A 12813-nucleotide genomic window follows, 5' to 3' on the forward strand; every position below is an offset into this window, starting at 1 on the left:
CTACAAAAAAGTGTTTTTTTTTTTTTTTTGAGATAACGTTATTTTACATTTACGGCTACATGATAATCAAACAACGTTATGTCAATCTTTTCAAATTTCTTATTAAATCGTCAGTAAAGTTTAACGCTAACTACATAAGTTACCCTTGTTTTCATATATTTTTTAAAACTATCCCTATACATTTTAACATCATCATAAGCACGATAAATGTACAATACACAATAAATTATAAAATATTAACATTGGTTTTAAATAAACATTTCCCTTGTTAAGTTACAAGAATCTAAAATAACGATTTTTGGCTCTCCTGTAAAGTTGCACTTTTTTAGATAGTGTTGTTTGACACTAAGCCCTTGATATGTAATACGTACAATTTACACGTAACCGCCTATACCAGCATTCCAGCGGGTCTATTCTATACACAAGGCTGCTTTCGGTCCGCTACGGCAACTAAATAGGATATGAAAGTATAGAATTATTAACACTTATTATAACAATACTTACAATAATTTAGTTATAATTGTTAGAATAAGTACTATGTTTTAACAGCACCTCTCTTGGCTGTGATGAATTTTAGACCGAGATAGACAGTTTTTACAGTTCAGACGGTTAACTATATTGGTATAATTGGTAGAATACGTGTTAATAATTCGATATTTTCCTACCCCAGTTAGCTGCGGTAGCGGACCGAAAGCAGGCTTGTGTATAGAATAGACCCGCTGAAGGTTTTACCAGGAGAATGTATTCATAAATTTCGCGGCCACTGTCTTATATACAATAATATACCATTATAAATTATAATCTTACATAGTAAACACCCAAAATAAACAATATAATAATATGCATGTAGTTTTAGTTAGATGCGATGTTAGATTGTACAGGAATGATATAAGGAATACTTGACGTATACGACCTTGCTACATTAGAGAGCAATTATTTTATCCATCTGGTAATGATGACTGAGTATTTACAAGTTGTATACCTACAACAGCGATAGGTAATTTATTTTTTAATTCAACTCGTCTCCGCTCATGTTTGGTTCATATGATTGACTGGTATATTATTTTGAATTAAGTATTAGACATAATGGTGTGTCGACACGAACGAAATCTTGTATATCATTGTTGCAGACACTATGCACTTCAGCTTTCAAACATACTTCAATAGCCAATTGAATGTTTTGACGCAACTATCATCTTGTTATTGGTACATTGACATTCCGAATCAATTTATGCTCATTCTAAAATTCAAATCAGTTTGTAAAATTCTAGCTGGAGTATATCACTTATGAATGACTTCTTTTTGGCGCAAGCATCGTAAATCGTTGATTTGGTACTGACATAGTGACACTAAACTGACTAAACCGTTTAGTTTACTTTTGGTTGTACCTACCTTTATGGTTGTCGGGTGGAAACGAGTTATTTGAAGCACTTTAGGCTCCGACCATGAATTTGCTTTGGTTTGCGTTTGTTTTGCAGGAACAGAATTCGAACAAAAAATGAGCATCGTGTATGTATGCACTCAACGACAAAAAACATCCACCGCATAATATGTCACTAATTGATATCGTGGTATTTTAATTCTTATTGAAGTTATACTTCTTTTTACGCGTTTGGTAGATGGTGAAATTGAGAGTTAAGAAACACCGTTACGAAAGTGCGACACCACAACAAAGGATTAAACGTCAGAGTGACAGTTGTTACTTTAAAAATCAAAAACAACGAGAAAGTTAAAGTGTATAAAAATAAATCAGCGGCGCTCCAATAAGCGGCCCTTTTTCTTGAGTGTGTAATTTAACAAGATAATTAAAATAGTAAAATTAAATACTATTAATAACTACAGAATGAAGCAATACAATAATTTTAAACCAGCGGCGCTCCAATTAGCGGCCCTTTTTCTTGAGTGTGTAATTTAACAAGATAATTAAAATAGTAAAATTAAATACTATTAATAATTACGAATGAAGCAATTAAATAATTTTAAACCAGCGGCGATTCAATAAGCGGCCCTTTTTATATTATTAGACACACATTATAGATTCAATATGTGCAAAATAAAAGATTTAGGTACAATAAAATGAATAAAATATAAAACAACGTCTATCTAAATTCGCATTAATTTATAGTCGAAAGTTCAACTAATCCCGCAAACTAGTGTACTGCATGAAACGCTAGTGTACTGCAATAATTTGATGCTGCGTAACGATTTTGGATATTCGTTTTACAGAGAAATTCTAAAAAATAATGGGTTGAAAGATTTACAAATCTCCCGGTTTCATTAAACAAGTAATAAAAGAGTGCATACACAAAGTAGAATTATTACAATAGTAGACGAAAATAGTCACATCAAGTTTTACTAATGTATTCTTGTCGTAGTAGTTGTCTGCTGTAATTAACAATTTATTGGCAACCATATACAAGTAAATGGGTGAATATTGGCATCAACCGAAATGCACAACAATAATTAAACAACTAAAACCAATTGTTTAGTGTTATTTATGTAGTAATTATTACAATGTACCTGCGCATCTATTCTTTACACAAGACTGCTTTCGGCCGCTATCTAGGGTAGGATCCAAGTATTAGCACTTATTGTAACAATAACAATAAGTTAGTTGTAATTGTTACAATAAGTACTATGTTTTAACAGCACCTCTCTTGGGTGTGCTAAATTTTAGAGCGAGATAGAAAGTTTTGACTGTTTAGTCGGCTAACTTATTGTAACAATATTATAATACTTCGATACAAACATAATATGAAAAACTACCTTCGATAGCTGCCGATAGCAGTCTTATGTACAGAATAGATGCGCTGGCATATGAAAGTGGCCATTGTATTGGCTAATAATTGATCTTTCTTTTCTTGTACCTATTATTCCTTATCCGAGGTCGGCAACTATCAGGACCATCTTCACTATTAATTGTTGACCCGAACTCGTACTTATCACACTGATACTGTATACTCCGAAGTGTGGTATCTTCTTCTGTCACGTATAACCATTGATGTTGCTTATTAGTCTTGGACCCCTCTAGAAACTTTCTCCATCTCGGCCGATCAGATGCCGTCGCTTTCCAATTATTTTTGCTGATCATCTTTGTGGTACAGTTAAACCGTCTCGGTCACCAGTTCTTCTCTTACCTACATGGTATGCGTACATAGCTCGCACTCGCAGTGGCGTCCCTAAGCTGCCCTTGGGCATAATAGGAATGCCGTCCGCTTTCATTTTTAGTACTTATCTCTATTTTTGTCAGTTTTGAGTTGTTTGATGTAATGAATTCAGAATTTGAACATACAAGTAATAACAAAAACTCGTATCATAGTAAAAGACTTTTATAAATATCATAAACTCGTATCTTGAGTTACGTGTTTGTAAGTATACAGAATACTGAACTCCGACAAATAATTGTACTGAAGCTCTTTCTCGTAAGTCAAGATACGTGTTTGCTGCAGTAATATCCACAGTAAAGTTGCAACGCATTCTCGTATCTCCGATAATAAAACTGATCGGTCGAAAGTATAGTGCGATAAATTGAAGAAACATAACATTTTTTTCATGAAAATATGTGTAACTATACTAAATGGATATTTCATAGGAGAAATTTTATTTCTAAATTAAAAACTAAGAATAAAAAGAATAAAGTTGTTATTTGTCTCTCCTGAAAAGTTGTGATTTTTGAGATACGTGTTTGTAGAAAATTACAGGCGAATTGTATGCATACTCGTTAGATATCAACCTATCTATTTTGCTATTTATTAGGTATCTTAAACAGACAAATGCAACAACAAATGACATACACAATAATTTCATCTTCTGAAGATTAGACGATTAGAGCATTTCCACGAAACATACTCTCAGACATCGGTGGTTTTAGATACGCGTAGGTCTGAAGCGCTGACAAGTTTGAAGGTCCCCCTGGTGGAAATTTTGCCTGTGCGGTAAACCACCATGGGGTATGACAACAATTGTGATTTTTTGGCTTCGGTTATTTTTTTTACACTTTCTAATAAAGCGATCGCATTGTGCGCTTTATGGAAAACCGCCACTGCTTTCGAAAGTTGTATCATTTTTGTATTCGTTCCTTCATTTGCCGCCCTTCACAATCACTGCTAACCTTTTAATTACCTTTTAATTACCACATTTAAATAACACGTTAATTATATCTAATGGCTAACGACTCCAAACGCGCCAGTCACGGTGTTAGCACTAAATGAGTGAAGCAAAGTATGACCTGCCTACCCCCGCAGGACGTCACTGATAGCCCGGTTTTCAGGAAATAATACTACGGAGATCATTTGTAATATAAGATAATTCACGTTCGTTTGAGGACATCAACATTTTACTTATCAGTCCGATGAAGCTATTATAAATGGTTTTTCTGGAAATGTTTCTCTCAAATATACACATTTTCGTTTCGTTTTCGTTAATTTCCAAAACATTATCACGTTGTAGAATTTAATTTTGAATTGTGTAATAGGTACTTAATTAAACGCATGTATTTGACATCATTATATGCGGTCATGTTAATGTACATAACCTATTTCTAGCATTTCAATCTGTGGTTTCTCGAGCCTCTTTCGGAGAAAGAAAATACTCAGCACGGAAAATATTAACGGCAACTTAAATACATATTTTATTAATATTACATTAATTAAAACAATTTAGCGGTTACCGCATGATTGTGAAACGTGTACGCTATCCTCAAGCCGAATTTGAATAGACATTTTTTATTGCGTTCGGTCAAAGCGAACAAAAATCATTACTCGCAGACAGCAAAAAAACGGACTTATAATAATAACTAATAAGAAACATTCAATAATTATTATTATTTCACGGATTTCGTGCGTTTGTTTTTTGCTCTCTCATTCCGGCAAAAAGCTCCAATCTTAGCACTGGTTTATAATATTGTGTAGAAAAAGTGCGCGAGTTTTTTAAAACTAATATAATACATAACTCACCGATCATCATCCATTATTCATGATATCGTAAAAAAAAGTATTTGTTTATATTATTGTGTTGATTAATCTCACGTTATAAAATTATCTAATTTCATCATGTGTATGCACTGAGCGATGTTGAAGAAAAACATTTTTTTCTGTGTGTAGATAGGTACAGCTTTTATACGTCACGTGAAAGCTATTTTCTCTTGCAAGTTCATTTATGATGGTTTTACATTTGGTCATTAATATTTATATTGCTAGTGTTATATTAAAATAAAGAAAACGCCACAAAACAATATGTTAACATCAGGCCCCCATAATTATTTATTTTTATTTTTAAGTCTACTTAAAGCGCCGGCTAGACGCTCATGCTTTACCACAAGCTTACCTGCGCAAACCGGTTTGTATTGGGAACCACGTGTGTATGGACGGGAAAACTGTAACTCGCACAACCCGAAAAGCGCTGTAAAAGTGTTTTTTTGCACAAACTATACCGCCCAGGCAAGTCGCAGCCGTCAAGCTGGCGCATAAGACTTTCACGGTTCACTTCAATACATTATCTCTTGGGAATGGCCTCTGCAATGGGCTTGAAACGTCGAGGAATGAAAGAGGAAGAACACTCGATAACAAACCAACAATCTATGTTTACAATGTTATACATTGTTGCCAACGCAGAGAATTAAATTTTTTCTATAGTTACCATTTAAACTATACTAAAATCGTTTTGGAATCACCATAAAGAGTTGCGATACCTAACTAACTAGTTAAATTAAAAATTATTCTACGTTTATTTGTCGTTAAGTTGTCAAAAAATGTCTATGATTTTTTTTAAATTAATATCTATATTCTTCCTTCTTTACTCGACGTTTCGGGCTCGTTGCAGAGGCCATTCTCAATATACTACGATAAAAAACAACCGTGAAAGCCTCAAACATTATAATATATATATATATTATAATAATTAAGAATCAGGAGTTTGATAACTACTGTGCTTTCGTATAAAACATATTTTCAACAGTCAATGAAAGCACAATAAAATTAAAAGTGGAAAAACGTTTTAAATGCACAGAAAAATAAATTGTTTTCATTTTATACGGAATTAACAATAAGTCACGAATATTTTCTGAGTTTACTAAAGAGAATTCGAGCTCTGAATAAAACTACTGAATTTAGATTTTTTAACTAAACCTAAAGAGTCTTCAATTTTGAATTTTGACGAATCGATGATATACGTTAAAAAATATTTGTTTAGTGATTCAAGAGTTTACGAATGTAATTTAAAATATATCTACATATATTATATGGATTGAAATACTTGTAGCTACCATGTTTTTTTATGTATTTATTTTAATACTATTTCATCATAAGAATATAATAACAATTAAACATCGCGTTAATATAAATAAATACGACGAAATAGTGTGAATAATGTGAAGTGTAAAAAAGATATTTTTCACAACTTTGTATAGACTTCTTAAAAATATGAACTAGGTTCGTACGACAGTCAAATGATATAACTAGGTAGCGTATTTTCATTGAAAAAAAGTACACTACATAACAAGTGTAGGTATCATGTGTATTTACCAATATTATACGTTTCATACAATATAAATTCACTTCAAAGTCATCGGCCTTGTACTAAGTTAATTGGAATTTTACCACTACAAAATTTAAAAATACCTGTTTCAATTTTATTATAGTCATGGTGATGGTGTGACAACCGAAATAGTTATTAATCTACTCATTTAACTATCTCCACATTGATCATTGACAATTTTGTCATTCATGAAGTGTTAATTGCACAATGCCGGACTAAAATCGCAGAGACTGTCGTAATAATAGGCCACGCGAAACGCCAATACAAATTGTGCGAAATTAGTTAAAAGCATCTCGTATACGATTTTTATGTTAATTGTAACGAGTGATATTATTTTAATTAATTTACGTAATTATTAGTAAAATTGTTTTTTTGTTTAGAATATTAAATAAAAGACAGCAATCTGATATTAACTCATATCTGAGAATCAAGTGTTGTTTAAGAATATTATAAAAGTGGGGTGTACAAAAGATAACAGTGTTTCTGAGTCGTGGTTTTGTTAAGAGTGAGCCCAAACGGAAGCTAATATGGAAGTGTGTTGGAGGTGACCACACGCCACCCTTCTCGAGGACGGGGGCTCCTGACGGCGGCACCATTCCCGCCATCAGCATGACGAAGGGGCCGCGCAAGGTTAAGCTCGTTATTGTGGTCAACAGTAAAAAGGAGTAAGTATGTTTATTTATTTTAAATATAACTCGTAATTTATAAATAAAAAATGCAAATAAATATAAATATACTGGTATTACATTGTTCGATCATATTATTTTATGTATGATCGATTTACAACCGTGTCACAATATTGGTAATACGTAATGTGTACAAAAACAATTGTTCGAAGGGAAATTAGCTGAAATAATGAGGCCGATTTACAAATGTCAGAAAAGCGTTCAAGCCAAATAGAATTTTCGTCGATTAAATATTGTAAGTAGGTAATATTTATTTGAGAGACGACATTCATTTGAATGATGTAATGATGGTTCACTTAGAATAAATTATAATATTGAACAATAATTCGAAATAAATATTTGATAATACTTAGAGTGGACGTAACATTATTATTCTGAATGTTCTGGTACTAATATTTTAATATAAAACGAAAATTAAAAATAGTGTAATTTTAAATCATCCATAATGATTACAAGTCAAGTAAGTGCCTGCTGTAATCATTTTTATACATGTATTTAAAATTAATGCTCTCTAACGTAATCTAAGTAGACCATCATTATTTTCAAATCAATGTCATATCAGCACAAATAAATGCTACCTTCTCATTCGATTGATGAAAATGACATTCGGCGTGAATGCTATTTAGTGCAGGATCCCATAGACTTTTCGTATACGTAATATGCGGAACGCATTCTGACAATTGGAATAGGTTTTAGGGGTCACAAAGATATATAAAGTCGACGTTGCCAGGCGATATTAGTGGTAATTTTTTTTTATTGAGGTTTTAATGTTTTTTCTTATAACCCACCAAAAATTTATATCCAAGACAAATGACGAATGAACCTCTGCCGAATTATTTAGTTAAATCATGCAAATGTAATTCTAACTGCCGTACATTATCATGCAGTTATAAGAAATCGGCTTTGACATGTATATCATTGTGCAAATGTGTAAATAGTGTTTGTAAAATACCTAAAGCAGTTTGAAAACTTGACTTGTTGTTTCTTTTTTTAAATAAATGTGTACCTAGTGTGGTTAGTGGTTATCGTTATTTCATTTATTCACCTACCTATGTATGCAACCTACACTGTTTCTGGATTAACCATAATACTAAAACTAGTGTCATATGCATAGATATAGTAAAGAAACCAATCTGGGTGATTCTATACAAAAATGCTACTAAATAAAATAATTGAAGTCAAGGAGGATCCTAAGGATCGATAATTTTGAACACATTGCTCTACCCGCTATTTTTATTTTTTCAAACGGGACGAACCCTTCTACGACCATGCCGAAGGCATGGTACAATTATTGCATTTTCAATCAATCCCTGATTCGGTCTTGGTTGTATTGAAGAACTCAGAACAATTTTTGGTGGGTTATAAGAAAAAAATTAAATTTTAATATAAAAAAAAATTACCACTAATATCGCCTGGCAACATCGACTTTATATATCTTTGTGACCCCTAAAACCTATTCCAATTGTCAGAATGCGTTCCGCATATTATGTATACGAAAAGTCTATGGGATCCTGGACTAATACTGTAATTTGTGAATCAGCATTATGGATTCGGCCATTGTACTTTCGTACGTAACTATTTTCGTATTAAATGTTTTTGTACAAAAGATGGAGATTAAATAGGTACATTAATATGCCTTATGTGCGTATTGGATTTTAGTTGCTAGTTTATATTAAACTTATTTACTTTGTCATGCTTTTTTTGTTATGAAATTGGGCTAATTTCATGATTTAGCTCCTTATACACGTCTATATGGTATACGGTCGTATACCGTGGCGTTATAGACTGTTTCAATGAGGTGCCAGAAATGTCATACAAGTAACCGCCAAGACCTTTGTTTGCATGTGGTTGATTGTTTCGTGATTCATCTTCTAATTTAATTTATAATATAATTAGTATGACCAATCCCCGCCATTGTGTAATATTTTATAATATTTTTTTGCTCTATCGTTCTGCATTATTCGGGGATATAAAAATCGAATGCTATTTTAGTACCTCACTCGTTTAATTGTCAGTACACTCGATGTATTCAAAACCATGAAGAAGACACTTAAATCTGTATTATCAATCATTATCAATTTTTTATGTTTTATTTTTATGATATCCTTAACGCATCACCGCCTTAGAAATATGTCCAAGATTTCCCTTAATCTTGCTCATAATGTTCAGGAACATGGAAAACAATAGGTTTTTAATCAGCCATATGTTTTATTCCTTGAGATATTATGATATCTTTATATAGGTGGATCAGTGGCAAAGGGTGGAGGTAGGCTGTTAAGATCCGTCATAAATAGTGCACACTAAACTTTGACAGTCATGCGTTTTTGTTTTCATTTAAATAAGAAGACTACAAATTACAGATGGTGTTAGTTAGTTTTTAAAATTCAAAGATAATAGTCAAAAAATACTCGTCTGTCTATAAAATATCTAAATTTATGCAATTAAATCATACATAACTTAGAATATTTTATAGATAGAATAATATTTTTTATCTATTATAGCTTGGATTAGAAAAGACTATTGATGAATTTAAAAAAACGAACCGACAATATCTGTAATAATTTAAAAACTAACCAATACCAACAAATATGTATGACTAACAAAGTTTAATGTGAACAGCCAACAACAACTTAACAGCCTACCTCCACCCTGTGCCACTGATCCACCCTTCGCTACTGAGGTGGGTTATAAGTTATTAGGCCAATATTGTTCTAAGTTTTATTTTTTATACCTTCCTATGGTTTTTCCTTTTTAAGAAAACATCGCCTTCCCTAACCCTGGGTGAGATTTATAAAGAATTTATGAAACTGATGGAGTTCCATTTTACGCAGTCAAATGTCCATAAACTATGAAGCCACCGCCAAGAGTCGGCAATGATGAAGCACATTCCTTCGGATTATTTCCTATTCCATGTGTTGAAGTTGAGGGCCTAGTTTTTAGAACATTTATTTTGTTTGAATCAGTTAAAATTGTATTTAACTATCAGAGGACGATTAAAAAAACGTTTCATTCCTGCATCATTTTACTGTTCTAATAGATAACGTCTTACGTATTAAAACCTATTATATACAACATTTTTTTTTGTTATAACAGTCAAAGCAGCGAAGAAATCGCGCGATTGTTCTATTCTGGATATTGGTATTATAACTTCTCTCGATGCATTGGTTTTAGTACAAGGTCTTCGTAGTTTCATAGTGTCTACATTAACTCCACCTCTGTACCTAACTAGTAATGTGTTGTAGTATGTATTTGGCAGGTACGTGATATAACAATCCGTTGGATTGCAAATTTAATAATCGCGTATGAATGAAATACGTGTTGATACGTTTGATGGCCGTGCGTGTTTCATGAAATTATACCTGATGGCAGTTAGGTACCTGCAACTGTCCGTAGTTTGGTTCGAGATGGAATTATGATACTGTTATTACGCGATTATCGGATGGGAATGATGAGCTCGTTATGTGTTTGTTTGATAGTAATTCAATGCCATTGATGTAATCTTTCGTAATATGCAGGCGGTTGAAATACAAACAAACCGTATTCTATAATAAAAGATTATCCAAGTTCTGTTACAACTTTTTTTTTTAAATAATACACATATCGTTAACCTTTTACGAATACATTTATTTCAATCGATAATTTTGTCTTTACAATTACACATGGAACACAATATCATTAAAATGACCTCCTCGGACCATCTTGCAGCTCACGATCCACTTACGATAATTTTCGATGACTTTTTTTACACATTTCGGTATCTATGTCGGCCTTAACGTTACGAATGTTGTCATTAAACTCGTCAAGAGTTTATAGATTGTTGGCATATACGCTTCCTTTTGCATAACCCTGCAAAAAGAATTCTTAACATTGTCAAATTGCAAGATCTTGAAATCCAATTAAAGTTTCCAAGTCTTGACTGTAAACAGCCATCGAATTTTTCACACAATAAATCCAGTGTTTCACGAGCTCTTTGGCATGACGTGGCCCCATCCTGTTGGAATCACATGTTTTCTAAATCGAAATCTTCCACTCCAATTCCGGCCACAAAAGAACAGCTATCAGTCTCTTCAAAATTTTTAATCAGTTTGCGATAACAGTCTTCAGTTGGGCGATGATTTCTGCCGAATTCTGACCTTAATTTTCATGTTTTGCCATGTTCGTATTATGATTGAACGATTTGTATGTGTTGTGCGGTGGAGAAACGATGCATTGTGTTAAATGGTAGACTTTCAACTGACGATATGTCAAAAAATCCGGGCGAAATATTTGACAGGACTGTAAAAATTCGTACCATGAGTTGGATAACCCTGCATAAAGATGTACGGAGCCTCAATATTAGCTAGGACGTAGCTGCTAAATACAATAAAATGACTGTTTAACGAACACACATTTTATGTTTTTTTTGTTTTAACTATAAGTTTATCTTTGATTTAAAAAAATATATATTTGAAACGTATTGATTAATTGCATTAAATTTCCCCTTCAATGCCAGTAAGTGCAGTATTTTTAGCATCTTTCACGTATCGCATATTATATCAGTAAAAAACGAGAAAATCTGCAAAAGCAATTTTTACGAGTATCGTTCATATAATTTTCATTGTATGTAACCATTGACGTAAATAATATATTTATCAATGGAATATTGCTGTATTGCTGAAGGTAAATGAAAGAAAATTCTTCGAGTATTTAAATAAACTATTATAAACTCCCCTTTAAATAGTAAGTGTTTGTATTTTCAGCCTATTTCACGAATCATCGCATATTATAAAACAGTAATAAAACGCGAAAATCTGCAAAAGCAATTGTATACCTTAGTGTCAATGTATCTTCAACTTTTTATACTTATAGTATGATTTAGCATAATAATTATATAATAAATGAGATTTCTTATGTAAGTATGTGCCTACTTATAATAAATGCAAAGAGGAAAACCTTGACAATCAATAAATAATTTATTATTGCAAATCACTTCGTCTAGACAGCGTGCTATAATAGTTTGTAAGCAGGTACGTACTTTATTAAAATCATATTTCAATAAAAAAGCAGCAAATGGTAGTGAAAACTTTCTAACGAATCTAATGCGAAGCATTTCCATTCACCTGGAAGATAAATACTGCTTGTTGAGTTTTCCAAATAACTGTAGGTACTAATCGTGAAAATAATATGTCAATACTTTCATCATTATTTTTAGCGTTAGGTTAGCGTTTGCTAATAACCATACAAACCGTCATGCATTGATGATATTCTACAACCTATATGCATGGCCCCCACAAGGAGGGGGTTGACAGTGCTCTAGCTTAGGAGGCCGGGCTTAGGGCGGGCCGACCAGTTAAGTGAGAAAAACACACCACAAATTTGCTCGAATAGTAAAAAAAAAGTCGCCTATTTTCCTATTTTCCTCAAGGAATATTTACATTTAAAAATACATGGCTTTGCGATGCAATTTGATGTGATAGTATGATGATTGATGTAATTAAATGATAATTCACGTGTAGAATTTTATTTCATATTTATTTTAAGTGTGTGTCCTGACTTACAAAATGGCTATTTACCCGATATGGCGAAGGGTTACATGTTACCTTGCTGCTACAAA

General features: G+C 32.5%; 1 protein-coding gene across 2 annotated transcripts in view; it reads left to right on the forward strand.

The window, feature by feature from the left end:
* Positions 1-12813, forward strand: part of Mitf (transcription factor Mitf) — a 208073-nt gene that overhangs the window by 159364 nt on the left and 35896 nt on the right. Inside the window, exon 2 of one of the 2 annotated variants that reach the window (XM_085954531.1) lies at positions 6915-7199. The exons of the other annotated variant lie outside the window; for it this stretch is intronic. Within the exon in view, the coding sequence (XP_085810657.1) occupies positions 7144-7199 (56 nt within the window). The 5' untranslated portion in view covers positions 6915-7143. The remainder of the gene's footprint in view (positions 1-6914; positions 7200-12813) is intronic. 2 annotated transcript variants of the gene reach the window in all.

Source organism: Rhyacophila brunnea, unplaced genomic scaffold (genome assembly GCF_057557595.1).
Source record: "Rhyacophila brunnea isolate RB1 unplaced genomic scaffold, BYU_Rbru_1.0 scaffold_4, whole genome shotgun sequence".
Lineage (NCBI taxonomy): Eukaryota > Metazoa > Arthropoda > Insecta > Trichoptera > Rhyacophilidae > Rhyacophila > Rhyacophila brunnea.